We start from the raw sequence: 23,810 nt of genomic DNA, 5'->3' as shown, positions 1-23,810 counted from the left end.
TGAAAGTGGCGAGTCCTAACCACTGGACCGCCAGGGAATTCCCAAAAGCTTATTAATATTAATGTTTTAATTGCTCTGAACTTCACTACATAATGCAGCGGCTCTCGTCATCCTCCAGCAGGATTATTTAAATGAAAACGAGTCTTTTTAAAGAGACCCAGCGCTCCCGCTTGTCAGCCCAGCCCAGTCCCACCAGGGTTACAGGAAACCACGCCCCATTGTGAAGTCAATTAGCTGCGGAGTTCAGTTTAAAAATACCCAGTCCCGCCCCTCCTTGCTAGGCGAGCTCAAGTCTCAACTGCACGCTGATTTGCCCTTGCTGGCCAATCACCACTGCTCTGCCTCCTGGGCTGTAATTTTCAAAATTCGCTACTGGGCTGATTGGAGAGAGCACAGGGTAAGTTGAGACGGACGCCAGTTGCTGCGACGCGGAGCTCCGGTCATTTCCCGGGCCTCTCCTGGGCTAGGACTGCGTCCGTGGTCTTTCGTCTTCTGCCCTCAATCTCGATATGAGGTAGGCGCCTTTGAACTTGTACTGCCCGCTTGAATGTCCGGTTGTGTCGCACGCGGGTGGGTCCTTGAGCCTCACTCCAGTCCCTTGTAACTCACTGTCTTCCTTTGCCGGGATGCATGGGATCCCTGACACGAAACCTTTGCTTTTTCCTGTCAGTCAGCAGCCTGCGGAGAGAGCCCTGTACGAGGTTGGGCAGGGAGTGTGTATTAGTGGGAGAGATGGCAAAGCAAAAAAACAAACAAAAACAACAAAAAAACAAAACTGGGTCCCAGTTTTTAAATGGAGCTACCAGCACACATGCCTGAATCAGAGTACATTTACATAACGTCTTTTCACAGGCGAAACTGTGCTGGATCAATTTCATCCACAGGACGTATTTAAGCTAGAGAATGCTACTTGAGGGATGCCTTTTGAACTACACGTTGAAGGGTATGAAGGAAGATGGAAACATGTGTCCTTCCTCCCTTGTTGTCTCCACTGGCTCTCTTCTATCACCACCTCCAACCCCTCCAACTCTGGCTTTCCACTGCTCTCTGCTATGGACCCTCTTGGAATCTTAGAATGTCAGAAGTTGAAGGGATCCTAGAACAGTGCTTCTTAAATTTTAAAGTGCATACAGATCACTTGGGGTTATTAACTTGCACTTCCTGATTTGGTAAGGCCTACCTCGGGGACTGAGATTTTAAATTGCTAACAAGCTCCCAGGTGATGCTAATATTGCTGGTCCATTGACCATGGTTTAAATGTCGAGGAGACTCTGGTCCCACTATCTCATTTTATTAGGTGGGGGAAGGAGGCTTGGAGAGGGAAAAGGGACCTGTCCAGTGTCACTCAGCCAGCTAGGGCAGGTTTAGAACTAGACCCTAGGCATCCGTCCCAGCTCAGTGCCGCTTTCATTGACACCATGCTGCTTTCTCTCCCCAGTGCCTTGCTGTCTGTAACCTGCCTTTATATATAAAAAGAAGTCGCTACTATTCCTGAGATTGCCTTGATCTACAGTTTTGGACTCTGAGCAATTGGGCTTCTAAACAAGCCAACTTGCCCCTGTGTGGGTTTCAGCACCAGTCCTGGGATGCCCAATGGAGTCTTCAGCACTCATCAGTGTGTATGTAGGGGAGATGGAAAGTCTGGAAAGTAGAAAGGATTTTAATTTTTTTGTCCAAGTAAGGCTAAGGGTTCTGTAGGTAGTAGAAGTTGAGAGTGTTGTGCAGAGTGTTCTTTTATGAAAGCATGTTTTTGGTGATGTCAATCCCCTCCCCCCACCTAGTGGCAGGGAAATTAGTTACTTAAGTCAGTGTCTGTGTCCCCCAAAGCGAGTGATTATTGTTCAGGATAATGAAGGTGATACATGACCATCATCTGAAAAACCTTATTCTCTCCGAGGTTTAGTCAACCTGTGATGTCATCAGCTGAAAGTTTTCTGGCCTGTTGACTCCAGTTTGATTTTTTCTTTCCGCTTGAAAGATAAAGATTTCAGAACATGAGTCTTTGGTCATCTATAAAAAAAATTGTATGAGGTGTGAATAATAATAGTGGAGTGAGTGGTTTTCATACAGTGCAGTTAAGGGTGGGTTCACTCAAGTTAGCTTTATTGCTGCTTGGCTGAGTTTTGAGGGATGAGATGGAAAATAGGTTTGGATTTGGAGGAAGAGAAGGAGAATAAGACGCACCATTTATTCTGAGTACCAGGTTAAGCTTTGCACATACAAATTTACATTTGAGCCACACAATACCTCTGCAAGTAAGAGGTGGTATAGCTCTTTTGCAAATGAGGAAACTGAGGCTCTAAGATGCTAAGTTGTCTAATTTAGGAGCCCAATTGCTTCTTTAAAAAAAGTCTGTTCATTCTAACTCCTCATTACTCCTCATACTACCACACTATGGCCTTTCACTTTGGACTGTAGGCTATTTTGGAATCTTTTTTGCATACGATCAGAGAGACTGGATGGTATTTTAGGAACGAGCCCTGGAAAGAGCTGGGTGTTCTATGCTGCTTAATAATTTGTCCTGTGTAGTAAGTCACTTAACTCATCTGGGACTATAAAATGGAAAGAATGGTACTTGCCCTGCTTACCCCCACAGTTTTGTTGGGAGGATTAACTGACATAGTAAATGTGAAGGCACATACTTGTACTGACTTTTCCTTGCCGACAAAATATTTAATATTCTTCATCCAAAGGAAAGCCCAAGTTAGCCTTTCTCCTTTCTTAAACCTTCCCCTCAAACTGCAGTCTTCTTTGCAGTCTTACCAGCGTGGCCCCAGCCTAGCTTGCAGCCTCTTTCTAACTCCTCCCCAACACATTATTTATACTCCACACTCCAGGCAACCTGGATGTTCCCAAACTTGCTGTGCTCTGTGTGTTCAACCCTCCGCCTAGGCTCAGGCTTTCTTTGCCTGGAAAGCTCCCCTGTGTACTTGGGAACCTTTTTGTCGTTTAAAGTCCAGATGGAATCTCCCACAGGATTACTGACTTTCCATTGTGTTTCTAAAGTACTTTTTATCTACCGTTTTTAAATCATTTGTCATATTTTTATGTTACTGTTAGAGCTGTGCCTGTGAATACTTCTAGGGTAAGATACATGATTTATTTGTGTTTGTATCTCCATTGCCTGAAGTATCTGGTGCATTGCCTTTAGGGTCTCTCTTATGGAAGCCTGTTCTTTGTCAAATGCAGTTGAACTTGGACACTGAAAATGGGTGGGGTTGGAAGGGCAGTTGTATTTGAGTGGGAAGGGTCTCTTGGATATCCAAGAACTGATTTCTCCTAATTATGTATTTGCTTGTAAGATACATAAGTATACCATAACTATTGGGAACTCACAAACTAAAAGAAATTTAAGGAATGTAGAATGGGATCCCACACTGAGATGGGATGAAGGTAGGACTCTCCCAAGGTCTGTAATGACTGTTAAATTTTTATGTCAAGTGATTTTCAACAAGTTAGTTCCTTCTGCTGTTATCTTTTTATTTTATTTTTTTCTGACTGGGTGTCTGGAACTGGATTACAGTTTCTTGATTGAATGCAGCCTTTGAATACCCTCTGGCCTATTGTGCATACGTGTGTGTGTGTGTGTGTGTGTGTGTGTGTGTGCGTGCGTGTGTGTGCGTGCAGTGTATTCTTTTGCTTTCTCTGTAGCATCATTATAATTGCTGTGGCCAGGACCCCATGCCATTTTTTTTTTTTTTTTTTTTGCAGTATGCGGGCCTCTCACTGTTGTGGCCTCTCCCGTTGTGGAGCACTGGCTCTGGACGCTCAGGCTCAGCGGCCATGGCTCACGAGCCCAGCTGCTCCGCGGCATGTGGGATCTTCCTAGACTGGGGCATGAACCCGTGTCCCCTGCATCGGCAGGCGGACTCTCAACCACTGCACCACCAGGGAAGCCCAGACCCCATGCCTTTTAAAGAACATTAACCCTACCAGCGAGCCTCCATACTGTATGATCTGTCATGTTCTTGATTATTTTGTATGCAAAACTGTTAATTTGTCCCCAGTGTTCCTAGGCTAAACTAGGGGGTAGGCCACAGTCCCAGTGCCCACAGCGGGTGGAAGGCACTGTACTGAGCTTTTTACATAGAGTATCTAATTTAATTTGAACAGTGCCCTGCAGAGGTACGTATACTTATCTCCATTTTACAGATGAGATAACTGAAGCCTAGGGAGTTTAAGTCACTTGCCCATGATTAAGTGTGGTAGAACCAAGATTTGAGCCCAGATCTGCCTAAATCAAAGTATGTTTTCTCCTAGGGATGCTATAGAGAGACTGGGTTTTCTCAAGGATCTCCAGAGAATTCTGATATTTCTGGTGAATGGTGTTTTAAAGAGTCCTTTTCTGATTGCAGCCCTGCCTTGGATAGATGCTGCTGAATCCATAAGAAATGCCACTGCCACTACCACCGCAACGCTCCAGATGTGAGACTAAGAAATCTCAGTCCAGCAGAATTATGCCCAGTGATCATGGCCCATCTGAAAAGGTTAGAGCAAGCTGTCCCTCCCAACAGTGTTTCAAATAAGCTCTTCCTCTGTTGGTTCAGTCCCTATCCTTATCCCTACATCTTTTGAAATATGTGTGGTTTAATCTGAGAAAGTGGGAAAGGGTGGCAGACCTTGTAGTTGGAGAAGACCAGCAAATTAGGACTTAGGGAGAAAGTGTCAACTCTTCTTTCCCATAAATGCATGGCTAAGATGAAGGCCGTCCTCCATAACCTTCAAAAGCAAACAATACTCAGTTCTCATTAGTGATCACATCTATACTCTTACTTTCTCTGAGATGCTCAAAGCACCTTGCCAGGTGGCTGCTTGGTACATCCTGGGGAGAGTATGAAGACTAGGTCAACAAATGTATTATAATGCTTCTTACAGCTATTACATTTGAAGAATGGGCCCATTTTCAGCCTGCTGTTTTAACCTTGTGGATAGTTTGTCATTCCGACCCTGTGATGTTCTATGTTCCTCATCATTCATATTTTAATCAGAATTTTACTAACCTGATGAATTGTCATTAAGAGAGTATTTCCTGGAGCAAACATCATTAGGCCAATTTATTTTCCTTGATCGGTTTTTTCTCAGCACAGATAAACACTTTCTAATCATTTTCATTTTTGTCTCACTGAAATGATTTTCTTGGAGGGGCCAAATGTGTTTTTCCTATGTAAATTTGGCAAGAAAGATTTGATACATTGATCAGATTTTTGTCCATATCAAATTTTCTAATTAGAGTTCTGCCACTGTAAGTTTTCTTTTGTGGCAGTTATTTTTCCAAATCCAACTCTCTCAGGGCACATTTTGCAAATATAAAGTTTATTGAGTTCAGTTTCACCCATTGATTTTATTTGGGGCTGGTTATTTCTACCAGTAATGTTAAGTAGGAATTGGATAACAGACCAACAGTTAATTTCTTAGCCAATTTGAGAGAAAATACTAACTTATTTTTTGCTAATTATTTCCACTAGGATTATTTATCATGAACTAGATAAGAGACTAATAGTTTACTTATTTCTTAGCTTAATCAATTAAAAAACAGAAGTAATTCTTCTCAGCTCTTTCAGGATTGCTCCACTGTGCTAGATTGTTCTATTGTAATATGAATCCAGTTCTCTAAATTTGTAATCACTTACTGTGTCATGTACTAACTGTCCATGATGTAAATAGAGAACAGGGAAAATAAATGGTCTGACCTCAATGTTCTGCTTCATATTATAACAACTCTCTGACATAGGTAGGGCAGGGTTCTCAATTCATAAAGGAAATCTGATACTTAGGAGACTTTCACCAAGTAAAAACTGTTAGGGAACAGAAAAGCCCTACAGCGTGATTTACCTTAACCTCTAACCCCACAGAGATAGTCTTGCTCATTTGGGAGTGGGGTAAGGCATGTGTAGATAAACACTACCTAGAAATGAAGCTCCCTTTGATCCAAAATATTCACCCTTCCTCCTTTCCCCCACCTCTCTCTTGTATACACTAAAAGGGATTAATATGAATTACCAAACTCCTTTCTTAAAATACAGAATTTTCCCTATGAGGTTTAAAAACATATTGGACTATATACTTTTAAAATACTATTTCTGCCCATTACAGTTTATATAGATTTTTAAAAAACATGTTTTCTCTTATTTGATCTTCAAATGAGGTAGGTTATTATTCCAATTTTACTGATGAGGCAATTGAGTCTCAGAAACTAAGTGACTTGTGCGAGGTCAATAGCTAATAAAGAGCTGATTCTGGATCAGTATCTAGGTATGTGTGTTATTGTCCTTATTGAGAATGTCTTAAATCAACTACTTAACATAAGAGACACTTAAATTTTGTTAAATTATTGAACTAATTTACCTGGGAATGTCCATATTAAAGGAATGACTGGGAGTTGTAGGGTGGTGGGGGTGGTGATGGTTAATCTTGGCTAGTATAGCCATGAATATGAGAGGAGTAAGAGAGAAAATTAGCTTCACCAAGCTAGTTTGCTCATTCTGAGAGTTACACTGACAGTCATCTTTTCTCCTCCCAGCCTTGTCCCTATCATCAATGATTACCTCCTTCAGGGACTCTCTAAGCAGTGGGTGCCAAAATTTCCTTTTGTTGTAGTTTATTGGGGTTTATTATAGGCGTCTGTAGTTGCTTGGAGTTTCAGCCATTCCCCCCCTGAGCCCCAAAGATGACCTGAAGTCCCTGAAAAGACTGTTCACAATTGGATATACGCATTTACCTCTTTTACTTTTTTAGAGAGAGGAGAATTACCAAGCAAAGATATCTCCATCTTCACCTCAGGGACCACTCAAAAAGAGGTCAGCTTTTGAAGATCTCACCAACGTGAGTATGCTAGTCCAATCCTCTGCCATGGTATTGCATAAGGTTTAGACAACCTCTTCCTTGAGGGACCTTTCCAGTTTACCAAACTCTGACCCTCTCTAGAATGTTGAGAGCCAATTTTATTTGGAATCAATGACCCATTTTCAGAAACTGCAGTGGCTCTTCTGCTGGCACATACCATCTGGATTAATTGATGGAGCTCTCTGGAAGCAATAAGAGTGATTATCAGGTATGAAATTGTAGACAAATATGAGAACTTTGGGATCTTGCATTTAGATAAAGTCCAGAGGTGGCTCAGCTGGTTGCGTAGGCCTTGGAGGCAAGTACTTTGGTAGATTCATTGTAGTCTAGGGCGGTGTTTATCAATTCAAGCACTCTGGGCATTTTGAACAGGAAAGTTTTTCTATTGTATACGACTGACTTCATCCAGCATTCCTAGTCCCTAGCATTAAGTTCCAGCAGCATCCCAGTCATAATGACAATCAAAAATGTCATCTGATGTACAGAACCATTGATGACCACAGTTCCATGATCTGGTTTTCAACTATGGAGATCTAGAAACTCAATTTTGGCTAGAATTCTTGAGTTCACTTCCAAGTTACCTCCCTTCTGGTGTTATTAAGGTGCCAGCAAAAAAAAATCAAATTTACTAGTTAGAAAGTTACTAACTGAATATAGAATTGAGTCAGAGGTAATCTTTGCTCTTAGAAAATAATAATAACTGATGTCTCCTGAGTGTTTACCACATGTCAAGCGCTATTCTAAGAGTTTTCCCCTGTATCCACTCACTTAATCCTCATAAAATCCTTTGAGGCAGATACTATAATTATCTCCACTTCACAGATAAAGACTTGCCCAATGTTGGTTTTGAAGTCTGTTTCATCTAGGATACAGAGAACCCTAGTGAACCCTATCCTGCCCTCTATAATAGTGTCCTTCTGTGGCTACCAGAATTCTTACATCTGCTAGATAATATTTTACCCCCTTGGGCAGGATTGGATAAGCATTGGCAAAGTTCTCCCCTTTGTATCTCTGCTCTTTAGATGCTATGTGACCACCTTTGTGCTAAAACAGTCTTTTCCCCATGCAGATTACAACATGTATGATTGTGTTACAGCTTCCTGCATAATCAGATTTACTCTAGATTGGTTGAAAGAGCTACCTACCACACAGACATGTAAGGTTAGATTCATTTCCTGACTTATTTAACCATGGCTCTAGAAACTTGGTTGAAATAAGGTAGCCACACAAATCAGGAGCAGATGCAGCCCATCTTAATGTAGCTTCCCTTGGCCTCCAGAGTCCCGGATGGGAGTCCAGTGACACTGTGCAAAGCAAAGTCTAACTGCATATGAAAAACTTCCCTGCCATGTCTCAGTCCTTTTTTTTGTTGTGAAGTTTATATCATCATTTATAAAGAACAAACACAAATAAATTAATAGGAAACACATGCTAGGACCCTCCTGATTCTCCAACTGAATTCAACATCTGTTAGGCCACATACTTGTCCAGGGATGGGGATGCAAGGCATCCCTGAGCAGTATCTCTGCCTCTAGCTTTTCAGAAGCTCAGAAAGCCCATTTCCCTTTTGCGTTCAAGTCCTGGTCACCTTGAATGATTTTTGGTGCTTTCCAGACAAAGTTCTATCATTACAGTGTACCTAAGCCATTCCAGGGTTGGACATTTCTGCAGACGTCTGAGCTCATTTCTTTGAGGGTTGAGGACTCCTTTCTCTCTGAATTTTGGGGATTCCCTTTATGATGATTTGCTTCTTCCTGTCAGTATTACTTCGTTTCCATGTCCCCATATCTGTCTTCTCCTCAACATTCACCACAGTGAGGTCCTGGCTTGCCAAAAGAGCTGATCTGTTTTAATTAGTTAGTCTGCTGTGAGTGTTCTTTTTTTCCCTCTCCTTTATCCTTTCAGCATGGGAAGGACTTTTGATTTGTTAGAGCTGGTCCAAAGCCAGTGGATGAGGAGATAAAGTCTATTTCCTAAATTATTTTTTGTCAGTAGGATTGTCATCTCTATTTTCCTATTTTTTGGTGAAAGAATTATGGGGAGACACTGGTAAAGGTCCCCTTGAGCTTAGATCTGAAAATATTAGTGCTTTGAACCTTCACATACGGCAAGTTGAAAGTTTCACCCTGGGGATTAGGGTCTCCACCTCTCTCCTGCCAAGAATGCACATCTTTTCCAATGCTGGATCTCAGCCTGACACATAAGGAGTTTGTAAAACTTTAGGTGAAATTAAAATGGAAACTGTGTCAAGCTCTTTGAAGAGCAGAAGTGGACAACAACTTGAGGGCCTAAGAAAGAATTCCCTGTTGGATTGTAGTTACTTATTATGATACGATGATACAAAGGCATAATTTTTTTATACTTCATTTGGAAATAATTTCAAATTTATAAAAAGTTGCAAAAATAAAAAAAAGTACAAAGAACACACATATGCTGTTTACCTAGATTCATGTATTACTAACATTTTATCCTATCTGCTTACATACACACATATGCTGTTTACCTAGATTCATGTATTACTAACATTTTATCCTATCTGCTTACATACATCATGGTCCTTTACCATGAAGTACTTAGGGTATTTCAGTGTATATAGAGAAAGACTCTCTATACACTATTTCTCCTCAGAGAAATAGTCTTATATAAACACAGTGCAGTCAACAACTTTATAAATTTACATTGATATAGTGTTTTTATGTAATCTATTGTCCATATTCCAATTTTTTTCCATTGACTTTGTAAAGTCAATGTTATAAGCATTTTTTCCCCTCCAGTAAAGGATCCAGTCTAGGGTCGTTTACTTATCATGTCTCTAGCTTCTTTTAATCTGGAAAACTTCCATAGCCTTTCTTTGTTTTTTATGATATTTTTGAAGAATACAGTCCCACCCAACCCCCCCCCTTTTAAAAGTAGAACATTCCTCATTTTGTGTTTGTCTCATGTTTCCATGTGATTAGATTGATGTCATGTACGCTTGGCTGGAGTACTGTATAGGTGATGTTCTGTCCTTAGAGTATCACATCTGGAGGCACACGACATCCATCTGTCTCTCATTGGTGAGGTTAATTTTGATCACCCAGTCAAGATGTTGTCTGGTTTCTCCGCTGTATAATTACTGTTTTTTTTTTTCCTCTTGCAACTGCTAATCTGTGGGACACACTCTTAAGAGACTCCAAATAGCCACTCTTCATCAAAATGTCCCCTAGATTTAGCATTCATTGATGATTTTTGCCTAACACAACCTTTATGATGATTTTTCCAACTCTAGCACTTGCTCCCCATTTACCAGTCTACAAGCAGAGGCCTCCCTTCTTCCCTGTTTATTTATTATTGGTATAGACTTATGACTTCCTATTTTTTCAGTGGTTTGTTGTTCAGCATTGTATTTTATTATTTTGGTGCTCAAATTGTCCCAGATTTGGTCACTAGGGTCCCCTTTAATCTGACTACTGTGTCTTTGTGACATACTATCATCATTTTTTGAGCATTTTCTTTCCAGCATAACAGGATGTTCCAGGACGTTCTTGTACCTATTTTATTGCCATGGAGTCAACCATTTCTGTGAAGAATTCCTGTTCCTTTTAGTGGGGAATGGTATTAGAGACCAAGATCTCAGTGCTAGGTGTGCTACTGGGGTGTCTGCTTTTTCTGCCTTTTCTGCATACAGAGTTAGGAAATGTCTGCATGTATATATACATATAGATACACACATATCTGTACTTAAACATATATATATATATATATACACACATATATCTATATATACAAATACACACACTCCTGTATACTCAGATGTTATACACATATACCTATTTAAGAAGTCATGAGTCCACACAGCTCCCATTCCAAAACGTACAGGGTTCTTTCTTGTATTCCTCAATCCATGTTTATATGTTCCTTCTCTACAATGAGAACCATGGTTCCCAAGATCATCAACACATTTACTCAATACTATAATACATCTAAAAGAGTTTCAGAATTACTTCTTCCACACCACCATAATAAACACACCTACTAAAAAGAGTTCCAGATTTATTTGCAATGTTCTCCACCATCCCACAAACGCATCCTGACTGAGGATGTATTTGGTGAGGGTGTATAGTCTGTGTTTACTTGGATTAGTTGTTTATTATCTTGTATTTCCTTCTGTTTTCTTTCTTTTGTCTTTCAGTGTGGTTATGGTATTTATTTGGAATATAATTAGATTCAATTTGTTTCATTTTAAAGGCATAACTTTTAAGATTATTTTTACTGACATTATTCACAGTCCCATGGTCTCTTCTACTGTTTAATAGAATTAGTCATGATTAGAGTTTCTGGTGGAGCTCTCCAGAGCTCCATGTTAAATAAATATCCCCTCAGTGAGGTGGGATAGATGTATCACAGGTAGTGTTGTATTAGAGGTCTATCCTGAAAAGCTAGTTGATCTTGGTATACTCAGGCAGCAAAGCCAGTTATATTGCCTTTCCCCCCCCCTCTGAACATCTTATGGGGTCAAAATGGAATGTGATGTTTACAAAACATCTTTTTGAGAATTTGCCAGCCAGTATGCCTGACATTGGAGATCAGAACTACATCATATGTATCTTGAAATCACTTAGGGCTGCTATTTAGCTAATATGCACCAGGACTACTGTACTGCTAGCTTCCATCATGACTAGTTGGCACCAGTACCATACTGGTTGTAAGATGTTTTGATCAATGTTCCTGGGAACACCCAAACAAGGTGTCCAGGGTGTGGATGTGTGTCAGGACCTTCCTGTGAGAACCACCTATTGGTTAATTTGAGGTTCTCTCCCTCTATCTCTCCATTTCCTTGCTTCCTCCTCCAGACCAGCCCCCCACCTTTATTTTTTTCTTGCAGGCTTCTCAAAGTCAACCTGCCAAGCCCAAGAAGGAAGCCAGTAATGAGCTTGTTAAAGTTGTTTCCAAGAAGATAAACAGGAGCACACCTGCTCCTCGGTGAGTATGAGGGCACTCAGATGGCATTGTTTTATATGGTAAAGGAGAGGGTGTGACATCCTTTTGACTGCCTTTTGTCCCCATTGAGAACATTTTTAGTGAGCTACAGTGGTGAGTACTACATTAACTCTGGGTACTTAGATGGACTAAATTGCTGAAGAATTATAGGCCTCATCTCACCACCACCCCCAATCTTTCTCTCTCTCTCTCTCTCTCTCTACCCATCTCCCTCCCTCTCCCTCTCTCTCTCTCTCTCCCCCACTCCCTCTCCCCCTCCCCCCTCCCTCCCTCCCCCTCCCTCCCCCTCCCTCCCTCCCTCTCCCTCTCCCTCTCTCTCTCTCTCTCTCTCTCCCTCTCTCTGTCACCCACCCACATGGTGTGTGCATATTGAAAGAGCTGTTGTCATTGAGGAATTTGACAAAAGGTCTTGTGCTCATCTTTCCTCTATTTTAGTACTTCAGTCCTTGACTGAGCTACTCTGTGGTTGAGAGTGTGGACTCAACTTAACTTTTCAGGGGATTCTCAGCAGCTGGCTGATAGCTTGCCAGTCTGCTTATCCCATTAGAACCCTTAGGGGGAGGTTTGTTCCTTGTTACTGTAGAGAAACTACTATCTCCTTAGGCCAAAAATGTGTGTTTTCTAGCTGTTATAGGGAACTGATCACAGGTTCTGCAAGTAGCTAGGAGTATTCTCATCTAGGATCGGGAAAAGGATTTACTCCTAGGAAATCTTCTATTAGAAGAAGAGTTAGAAAGTGGAGTGAGACCTTTTTATATCCTCTCCTCATTCCAGTGGGAATTACTTCTTTCTGGAAGAATAGAATAGATCAGCTAGATAGCTATAACCCGGCTAAGCATGGGTTCCAAATGGTAAGGGGAAAAGTTTGGGGAACTCCAAAAAATTAACATGCCAGGTCCACAGGACACTTTGCTAATTACCCAGTAGAAAGAAATCATACCAGAAGATTAGCATTTAGCCCTACTCAGTTTCTTGCTGAAATGAAATTCCTGGGATTTGCATGTGTATTTTGACCTTAATTCCCTGTGTTTTTTTGTTTTTTTGTTTTTTGTTTTTTTTTTTTTTTGCGGTATGCGGGCCTCTCACTGTTGTGGCCTCTCCCGTTGTGGAGCACAGGCTCCGGACGCGCAGGCCCAGCGGCCATGGCTCACAGGCCCAGCCGCTCCACGGCATATGGGATCCTCCCAGACCGGGGCACGAACCCGTATCCCCTGCATCGGCAGGCGGACTCTCAACCACTGCGCCACCAGGGAGGCCCTCCCTGTGTTATTTTGTCTTAAATTTCTTTCAGCATTCTGACTTTAGCAGGGAAATCCTCACAAAATGCCATAAACATTCTTGTCCTCATTCAGAGTTCAGTGAAATGGACCCTAATAATAGTGCTAGAGCTAATAGCTAACATCTATTGAGAGTTCACTGTAATCACACATTATCCTAAGTGGGTTTTTTTTTTGGTAACAGCTTTATTAAGATATAATTCACATACACAATTCACCCTCTTAAAATGTACAATTCAATGTTTTTTTAGTATATTCACAGAGTTATGCAGCCATCACCACAGTGGGTTTTAGGATGTTTTCATCAACCCCAAAAGGAACTCTACCTTTAGCTACCACCTCTCAGTCCTCCCCATCTGTAGGCAACCACTAGTCTACTTTCTCTATAGATTTATCCATACTGGATGTTTCCCAGAAATGGAATTGTACAATGTGTCATCTTTTGTATCTGGCTTCTTTCACTCAGAATGATGTTTAAGGGTTCATCCGTGTTATAGCAGGTATCAGTACTTCATCCTCTTTTATTGTCAAATAATATTCCATTGCATGAATGTACCATATTTTGTCTATCCACTCATCAGTTGATGAACGTTTGAATTGTTTCCACCTTTTGGTTATTGTGAATAGTGCTGCTGTGAACACCTGTGTAAAGTTTTTGTTTGAACACCTGTTTTTAATTCTTTTGCATATGTAACTAGAAATGTAATTGCTGGGTCATATGGTAATTCTATGTTGAACTCATTGAGGAACGGCCAAACTGTATTCTATAGTGGTTGCACTATCTTACATTCCTACCAGCAGTGGATGAGGGTTTTGAATTTTCCACATCATTGCCGTTTTCTGGGTTTTTTGTTTGTTTGTTGTTTTTTTAACAGCCATTCTAGTGAGAGTGGGATGGTATCTCATTGTGGTTTAGATTTGCAGTTCTCTGATGACTAATGATTTGGGAATCTTTCATGTGCTTATTGGCCACTTGCATATCTTCTTTGGAGGAATGTCTATTCAGATCCTTTGCCGATTTAAAATATTTGGTTATTGATCTTTTTATTATTGAGTTGTAAGAATTCTTTATATAGTTTATGTACAAGTCCCTGATCAGATATATGATTAGGAAGTACTTTTCTTCCATTCTGTAGGTCTTTTCATTTACTTCTTGGTGTTCCTTGAGGCATAAATGTTTTTAATTGTAATGAAATCCAATTTATTATTTTGTTGCTTATGCTTTTGGTATCATAATCTAAGAAACCATTGCCAAATCCAAGGTTATGAACATTTACTTTTAAGATTTTTTTCTTTTTAGAGATTTAAATTTTTAGCTCTTAACTTAGATTGTTGATCCATTTTGAGTTAATTTTTCTTGTTGGTGTATGTTAGGGGTCTAACTTCATTGATTTGCATGTATTGATAGATATCCAGTTGCCTTGGCACCATTTATTGAAAAGACTAATCTTTCTTCACTTAATTGTCTTGTCACCCTTGTTGAAAATCAGCTGACTGTAAATGTGTTTATTTCTGAACTCTCAATTTTATTCCATTGACCTACATGTCTTTCATTATGCCAGTACTATGCTATCTTGATTATTGTTGTTCTGTAGTGTGTTTTGAAATTGGGAAGTGTGATTCCTCCAACTTTGTTCTTCTTTTTCAAGATTGTTTTGGCTCTTCTGGGTTCTCTGCAATTCCATATAAATTTTAGAATCAGCTTGTCAATTTCTACTAATAAGCCAGCTGGGATTCTTATAGAAGTTGCCTTGAACCTGTAAATCAATTTGGGGAGTATTACCATCTTAATACTAAGTCTTCTAATCCAGGAACATGGGATGTCTTTTCATTTATTTAGATCTTTAATTTCTTTTAACATATTTTTGTACTTTTCAGAGTATAAATTTCTCACCTCTTTTATTAAATTTATTTCTAAGCATTTTATTCTTCTTGATTCTATTGTAAATGGAATTGTTTTCATAATTTCATTTTCATGTTGTTCATTGCAAGGATATAGAAATACATGTGATTTCTGTATATTGATCTTGAATCACAGAACTTTGCTGAACTTGTATATTAGTTCTAATAATATTTGTGTGTGGGTTCCTTAGGATTTTCTATGTGTAAGACTATGTCATCTGCTAATATAAGTAGTTTTACTTCTGCCTTTCCAATCTGGATCCCTTTTATTTTATTTTCTTCCCTAATTGCCCTGGCTAGAACCTTTAGTACTGTGTTGAATAGAAGTGTTCAGAGTTGAACATCCTTACCATCCAAGAGTTGAATGACTGACTTATTCTGGTTTTCCTAGGACTTTCCCAGTTTTAACATTGAAAGTCTTGCATCCCAGGACCCCTCTCAGTCCTAGACAAACAAGGACAGTTGGTCACTCTATTGAGGAAGCCTACTCTGATCACCCCAGGCTTTAGACATCATAGACACTAAATATCTACTTTCTATACCAGTGTTTTTTAAGAGCTGGATTTGGAGAGGCAGGCAGGAGCAAGATCACCATGGCCTTATGGACCATGGCAAAGAGTTTGTACTTTATTCAAAGAACAGAGGGGTTCAGTTCTAAAGCGTCAGCAATGCTATATTAGTTATTCACTACTACATGACAAATCCTCCACCCCCCAAAAAGAGAGTTGGACATCCTTGTGTTCTCCTTGATCTTAGGGGGAAAGCATCAGTCTTTTACAATTAGCTGTGACATTAGCTTTGGGTATTTCATAGATGTTCTTTCATAGTAAAGGAATCTCCTTTCTAGTCCTAGTTTGTTGAGTGCTTTTATCATGAAAAGGTATTGAATTTTGTCAAATGATTTTTCTAGATCTATTGAGATGGTCATGTAGCTTTCGTTTTTATTCCATTAATATGGTGTGATAACATGAATTGATTTTCAGGTGTTAAACTAAGTTTGCATTCCTGGGATAAATCCTAGTTGGTCACAGTGTATAATCCTTTTATATACTGCTGGATTTGGTTTGCTAGGATTTTGTGGAGGATTTTTGCATCTGTGTTCATAAGATATATCAGACTTGAGTTTTCTTCTGATGTTTTTGTTTTTGGTATCAGAATAATATTGGCCTCATAGAATGACTTGGGAACTATTCTTACCTCTTCCTGAGTTCATGTAATATTGGTATTAGTTCTTCTTTAAATGTTTGGTAGAATTCATCAGTGAAGCCATCTGGGCTTAGATTTTTCTTTGTGGGCAGTTTTTGATTATTAATTCAGTGTCTTTACTTGTTATAGCCTGTTCAGATTTTCTGTTTTTGAGTCTGTTTTGGTAGTTTGTACCTCCCTAAGAATTTGTCCACTTTGTCTAAATTATCTGATTTATTGGCATGTAATTGTTCTAACAATGATTTGTTTTAAGTGTTTTTATGCATATCAATTGCTCAAATCTTTACAATGATTCTATAGAAGAGGTAATATTATGACCCTCATTTTACAGGTGAAAAAAGTGAAGCCTAGAGCATTAACTTGCCCAAGGTCACCCACCCAGTAAATGGAGGAGCCAGGGTTTGGATCCAGGCAGTCTAGATTCAGAATGCATGCTCTATCATAACTAGCCTATCTGAAGACTACTTCTAAAAGTTCTCATCAGGAGGGACCTGGAACCTATCTGGTCAGATGGAACCATTTGAGGCACTTCCTTTTCTTTTTTTAACAATTCAGTAATTTTTTAAAAAATTATATTTATAGAGTTGTATAGCCATCAGCACCATCTAATTTTAGAACTTTTTCAGCACTCCCCCAAAGAAACTCATACCTATAGTCCCTTCTCTTTCCCAGTCCCTTTCTACCCTCCTCCCTACCCCTTCCCAGCTTCAGGCAACCACCAACCTATTTTCTGTTACGGATATACCTCTATGGATATGTCTCCTCTGGATGTTTCATATAAAAGGAATCATATAATATCTAGTCTTTTGAAGGTACTTACTCTTGTTCAGACTGATCGTATTTACCTTTAATTCTCTCCCTTTTCTTATTCTGATTTCTAGTCATCCAGATATTTGGTCACACCAGATTAGTCACTCTGATTGGATATGCAGTCCTATTCAAAACAAAGCTTTGCATCTGACACATGTGAACAAATGTTTATGTTGGTCTTTTTTATTATCTCCACTAGGAAAGCATCTTGTGAATAGCCTAGAGTGAAAGGAATATGGTTAGATACCATGAACAATAAGTACCAGCCCAACTTTCTCTTATAAGCCTTTTATAAGCCTCTCTCTTATAATCCTCTCTCATAAGCCTTCAAACAATATTAATTTCAACCTGAATTTTATCAGATGCCTAGTACTGATAGACAAAGACAAATAAATGCAGCTAGTGAGGGAGACATATATAAGCCAGTCACTCATACAATGTGGTATTATAATAAAAGCCTTTGTATATAAATAAAGCTAATATATATGAGAAAGCATAAATAACATGGATTTCAGGGGAAATTTTTTAGAAAAGTATGGGGGCCTAGGTCATAGAAACTATACCGTGTGCTACTTAGTTGATTTACTATGGTACCCATTGATTTTTACCCTCTAGTCTCTTGGGGTTGAAGCCCTTTCCACTTCCATACATTTAGTAAGTAGAGTGACAAAACGAGATGGTAGGTGAGGATTCTAGGAACTACATTCTTCTTACCCAGACATTGTTTCCTTTACAGGTGTAATAAGCTGGCACTCTCACCAGTAGTAGTCTCAACCACCATGGTACCAAATATTATAGATAAACCGCACATTCTGGAGATATCTACCAGCTCCAAGACACCCACTACTGAGGAGTCATCTCTTTTCAAAAAGCCATTCATTTTAAAAGAGGAACCCACTACTGAGGATACAATCCTCATCAAGAGGTCATTAAAGAAGAGCATAAATCAGGGAGAGGTGTCCCTCTTAGAGAAGCCACTATCCTTGCAGGAGGAGACTGACAGTGATGTTGTAGTGCCAGTGACTTTTGGGAAGAAGCATAAAACTGAGAAGGCAGCCATCAACAAGAGTACATTATCTTTAAAGAATATGTGCACACATCAGGGGAAGCAGTCCTGCACGAGGGAGGAGTTGGCCTTGCAGAACATCAGTGTTGAAGAGGATTCTTTCTTTATGGAGCCCACGAACTTTAGGAAGAAGCCTAAAACTGAGGAGGCAACCACCACCAAGGAGCTGTTATCTTTAAAGAAAAAGTGTACCACTCAAGGGAAGATGTCCTATATGAAGAAGCCACTAGTATTGCAGAAGATCACCTCTGAAGAGAAGTCACTCGCTAAGGAGCTGTTGTCTTTTAAGAGAAAACCTACCACTGAGAAGGAGTGCCTTTGCCAGGAGCCATCTACATTGCCAAAGAAGCACACCACTGAACAAGAACTGTCCATCTTGAAGAAATCATTGGCCTTGCAGGAGAAGATCGACACTGAAGAGGACTCCGTCTTTAAGGAACCATTGGCTTTTAAGAAACAACCTACCACAGCGGAGACAACCCTCACCACAAGGCCATTATCTTTAAAGAAGAAGTGCACTACTCAGGGGAAGATAGCCCACTTGAAGAAGCCATTAGTATTTCAGAAGACCATCTCTGGAGAGAAGGCATTCATTAAAGAGTCATTGTCCTTTAAAAAGAAGCCTACTACTAAGGAGGAGTCCCTCTTCCAGGAGCTATCTGTGTCGCAAGAGAAGCACACCACTGGTGGGGAGGTTACCCTTTTGAAGAAGCCAGGGGCATTCCAGGAGAAAAAGGATGGTGAAGATGAATTTCTTATGGAGCCAATTTCCTTGAGGAAGAAGCATACTACTAAGGAGGCAACCCTTTCCAAGAAGTCATTACCTTTAAAGAAGAAGCGTACCACTTGGGGGAAGAGGTACCGCTTGAAGAAGCCACTAGTATTACAGGAGACCACCTCTGAAGAGAAGTCACTCATTAAGGATCCGTTATCCCTTAAGAAGAAGCCTACCACTAAGGAGTCCCTTTTCCAAGAGCCATCAGCATTGCAGGAGAGGCACACCACTCAGGAGGAGGTGTCCATCTTGGAGAAGCCATTGGTCTTGCAAAAGACTCCAACTGAGGAGGAGTCCCTTTTAAGGGAGCCTTTGGCTTTTAACAAGAAGCGTACCATTGAGGAGGCAACCTCCTCTAATAAGCTGTTATCTTTAAAGAAGAAGTGTACCAGTCAGGGTAAGATGTCCTGTTTGACCAAGCCACTAGTATTGCAGACCATTTCTGAAGAGAAGTCACTCATTAAGGAGCCATTATCCTTTAAAAAAAAGCCTACCACTGAGGAGGAGTCCCCCTTGAAGAAACCATCTGCACTGCAAGAGAAGCACACCATTCAGGGGGATGTGGCCCTCTTGAAGAAGCTATGGCCATTGCAGGAGAATATAGACAGTAAAGATGAATTTCTTATGGAGCCAGTGTCATTTAGGAAGAAACATACCACAGATGTGGCAGTCTCTACCAAGGAGTCATTATCTTTAAAGAAGAAAAAGTGTACCACTCAAATGATGATGCCTACCTTCCAAGAACAGTTGGACTTGCAGAATATGATTGGTGAAGGTGAGGACTCCTCCTTTATGGAGCCAATGTCATTTAGGAAGAAGTCTTCAACTGATGAGGCAATTCTTACCAAGACACCGGTATCTTTAAAAAAGAGGCAAATCACTCAGGGGAAGACGTTCCTCTTAAAGAAGCCACTGGTCATAGAGAAGACTACCTCTGAAGAGGAATCACTCTTTAAGGAGCTGTTGCCCTTTAAAAAAAAGTCTACAACTGAAGAGGAGTTCCTCTTCCAGGATCCATCTGTACTGAGAGAGAGACACACCACTGTGCAAGAGGTGTCCTTCTCAAAGAAGCCATTGGCCTTGCAGGAGAATATCACCACTGAAGAAGAATCATATATTAAGGAGCCACTGACCTTGGAGGAGAGGTCTACCACTGAGGAGGAATTCCCCTTTCAGGAGCTATTTTTATTGCATGTTAAACCTACCAACAAAGATGAGCCCCTCTGCAGGAAGTCTTTTGCCTTGCAGAAGAAGACTGATAACAAAGAGGACTCCTTGAAGGCACTGTTGGCTTTGCAGGACAAAAGCACCACTGAAGAGGAGTTTCTTTTCAAGAAACCATTGGTTCTGAAGGAAGAGCTCTCCCCTGAGGTGGCAGTGAGCATAGAGGGGCAATTATCTTTAAAGAAGAAGCCCACTGCTCAGGGGGAGGTGTTCCTCTTGAAAAAGCAGTTGGCCTTGCAAGAAAACATCACCAGTGAAGAGGAGTCCCTTATTAAGCAGCCACAGGCCTTGCAGGAGAAGCCCAGCATTGAGAAGGAAATCATCTTGAGGGAGTCCTTGGCCTTGCAGGAGAAGCCCACGAGTGAGAAAGAGACCCTCTTTGAGGAGCCCTTGGCCTTGCAGGAGAATCCCACAATTGAGGAGGAGGCTATCCTGAAGGAGCCCTTGGCCTTGCAGGAGAAGCCCAGCAGTGAGAAAGACTTGTCTTCCAAGGAGCCATTGGCCTTGCAAAAGAATCTCACTCACAAAGAAGACACGTTTCTCAAAGATTTCATCATCCTCCAAGTTGAAACCAGCCCACATGTGTCCACCATTGCCCCTGACTCTAGAACAGGCTTGTCCAGCACTGTCACCATGTCCAGTGTGGGCAAGTTCAGTACCACAAGCCAGTCCAGTACTTGTGAATCCAGTTCCAGTGAACCTTTCTCATCTCAGGACAAGAGATCAGAGAAGGAGGTATTCTGCTTTCTTTCTTATTAAATTAGATGAAGTGTTCTTTGTTGTCCTGGAGGTGGCTGCTAGCAAAGAGATTTTTTTTGCCTTCCTAAGCAATTGGTATTAAATCAAGTGGGCCTTGTAGAATCTCTTGACTTCGTGATTAGCATAGTGATGTAACTGAGCAATTAGAAAGTATTTATTCCAGGAATACCCCCAAGGGTCTGGAATACTGTGTGTGTGTGTGTGTGTGTGTGTGTGTGTGTGTGTGTGTGTGTGTGTGTATGTATGTATGTATGTATGTATATATGTATGTATGTATATATACGCCTTTCAGTAGTGGTTAGACAATTTCATTCAGGAAATTGCCTTTCTTAGTAATTGCAATCTGCATTACATTGGACCTTAGCTAAAGATGGGTTAAGTTCACAGAGGCATCTTCCAAGGAAGATGGTCTTTAAGTTGTAAATTGGAAGGACTAAGGGATGAGATTTGGCAAGCAGGAGAAGAAAGACCCCTCTTGTAGGCAGAACAACCTGGTTAAAGGTGTAGAAGGGAGGAAAAGGCTAACAAGAAGATGAACTGGGCCAGATCAAAGCACTGAGACATAACAAGGGACCTAAGAAGACAGGTGACATAATTTGAAAGAGTAAGACAAGAATGTCTTTCTTGGAGAATCTTGAGCTTACCTGTAAAAATAGTGTCTGGTTCTCAGGGCAGAGCAGGTGTGTACAGGAGGACTAAGCATTTCTTGGTTACTCAACAGTATGAGGATTACAGGGCCAAGGGGTGCTCTGTTATGGCCCAGGACATATAAGCCTTGAGGAACCTTAGGAGAAGATGACAGTGGGAAGAAAAGAGTCATTTTTTATGTATGTGTGCTAAGCTTTTCTTGGAATCTTTCTCTTAATATGTCTTTCTGGTGATTTCCAAGCAGATGACCCCACTGGAGGATATTGACAAGGACCACAGTGATCCAGTTTTCAACTCAATATATGCTAAGGATATCTTCAGTTACATGAAGGAGAGAGAGGTGTGTAGGTGGTGAGGGTAAAGGGCAATGATTTCCAGTTCTCATTTTCTCATCACACATCCTTCAATTGCAAGTTTAAAGGGGAGGTAATAATGATGATGAAAACAATAATAGCAGCAACTGACATCTACTGGTAGCATACTATGAGTTAAGTATTGTGCTAAGGGATTTATAAACATTATCTTGTTTAATTTTCCCAATAACTTCATGATGGTAGGTATTATTATCTCCTTTTCATAGTTGGGGGAAACTGCTCAGTCAACACAAATAGTATGTGGTAGATCTGGGATATGAACTAAAGTCTAATTACCTTGGAGACCATAAGCCTACACCTCTAATTGCTGAGGAGGTAATCTCAGACACAAAATTGTCAAGCGGGCTCTTTCTGAGTGACTGCTCTTAGGGATCTTTTCCCTTCTCTATGCAAGTTTCTGGCATCATATGTAAAACCAGACCTTTTATTCCAGCTCTCCAGCCTGTTGAAATTTTCTTTCTCCTTTGAAATCTGCCAGTCTCTTTTACCACTAATATTCATCAATTCCAAATTTTCTTCTGTCTGTCAGTGGAACAGATGGGACCAAGGTTATCTACTAACTAGAATTTTAGCAGGCCATGCATAAGAGGAAGGATGAATATCTCATCTTCTCTCTAGAGACACAGCAATAGATTAACTGACTCCAGAGACTGTACTTTTTCCAGTATACCTTGGAGGAAGCAAGAGATAATTTTACTATACTAAAAGTGCAGGCCTTAGCTCAGCAGTATTGGTGTCACTTGAGGATCTTATGGGAGATTGGGATTGACATATATACACTAATATGTATAAAATCAATAACTAATAAGAACGTGCTGTATAAAAAAATAAATAGAATTAAATTTAAAAAAAAAGAAATGCAGAAACCTAGCCTCACCCCAGACCTTCTAAATTAGAATGTGAATTTTAAAGATCCCCAAGTATCTTTCACATATGCATGTTAAAGTTTGAGAAGGACTCCTCTACACAGCCTGGTATTGTGCTTTAGACTGAATTGCAAAGAAGGGGCAGAATCTCTTTGGTATTCATCTATAGTCATAGGTGTATTCCTGCCCATATTCCATATTCTCCTGGACTCCTCCATATCTACCCTGACACTTAAATATCATGTGTGTCCATTTCCTAAGGATAACAGAAACTTGTCTGGAAAAGGATACTTTTATCTGCCCCTATCTGATACCAGCTGAAAATAATGATTTAGAACCCTGAGGAAATTACTTATGTTAGGTTACAAGTTTTTTTTCTGAGATATTAGTTGCAAATATTTTTTCCCAAGTTATGATTTTTGAACTACAAGAAGAGTTTATTTGTTAACACTTCTTTCTTCTTGCTGCCAGGAAAAGTTCATACTTAAAAAATACATGACCAGGCAGAATGATATCAACAGTGACATGAGGGCCATTCTCGTGGACTGGTTGGTGGAGGTGCAGGTAAGCCTGACAACTGCTACCTTAAGGGGCTGCTATTCTCTTTATCAATTATTCATTCAGCATTGCCAGGTCCCAAACGTAGTAAAAATTTACTAGGTCTACAGAGCTGAATAAGCCATGATTCCTGCCCTCAGGGGGCTTATGACCTAGGGGACAAGATAAGACAAGCAGGCAGATAAGAACAATACAAAGTAGAATATACTAAGTACTATAAGAATGTTATTAATAAGACACTCGGAGAACCCAGTGGAAGGAGAGAGATTTCTAGAAAAGGCAATGATGGTGTGGCAGTTTAATCAGTCTCAAAATCCTGTAAAAGTATATCTTGTGATTTGGATAGGGGTTACTGACAAAGCCTCTCAAGCTTTGGATGGGATGGGTAATAGGAAGGACATTGTAGCCCCAAACAGGGCAGATGGCTGTTTGTTGAGGGTTGGATGTTGAGAGAATATTGTTATGAATACTTAATTATCACTTTATACTAACAAAGGATAGCCCAGAATAGTACCTGGACGT

General features: G+C 40.3%; 1 protein-coding gene across 3 annotated transcripts in view; it reads left to right on the top strand.

Moving 5' to 3' along the window:
* The first annotated feature begins 396 nt into the window (after nucleotides 1–396).
* Nucleotides 397–23,810, top strand: part of CCNB3 (cyclin B3) — a 68,844-nt gene continuing 45,430 nt past the window's right edge. The window contains exons 1-7 of one of the 3 annotated variants that reach the window (XM_060087787.1): nucleotides 397–514; nucleotides 4,356–4,487; nucleotides 6,736–6,822; nucleotides 11,708–11,805; nucleotides 17,755–20,818; nucleotides 21,735–21,830; nucleotides 23,202–23,294. In XM_060087787.1, coding sequence (XP_059943770.1) covers nucleotides 4,392–4,487; nucleotides 6,736–6,822; nucleotides 11,708–11,805; nucleotides 17,755–20,818; nucleotides 21,735–21,830; nucleotides 23,202–23,294 — 3,534 coding nt within the window. In that variant the 5' untranslated portion in view covers nucleotides 397–514; nucleotides 4,356–4,391. Of the gene's footprint in view, nucleotides 515–1,535; nucleotides 1,620–4,355; nucleotides 4,488–6,735; nucleotides 6,823–11,707; nucleotides 11,806–17,754; nucleotides 20,819–21,731; nucleotides 21,831–23,201; nucleotides 23,295–23,810 lie in introns of those variants that run through there. The other 2 variants (XM_060087785.1, XM_060087786.1) reach the window with 2 other exon arrangements.

Source organism: Mesoplodon densirostris, chromosome X, assembly GCF_025265405.1.
Source record: "Mesoplodon densirostris isolate mMesDen1 chromosome X, mMesDen1 primary haplotype, whole genome shotgun sequence".
NCBI lineage: Eukaryota > Metazoa > Chordata > Mammalia > Artiodactyla > Ziphiidae > Mesoplodon > Mesoplodon densirostris.
Note: the sequence above shows the minus strand (reverse complement) of the source record. Positions and strands in the feature narration are given on the sequence as shown.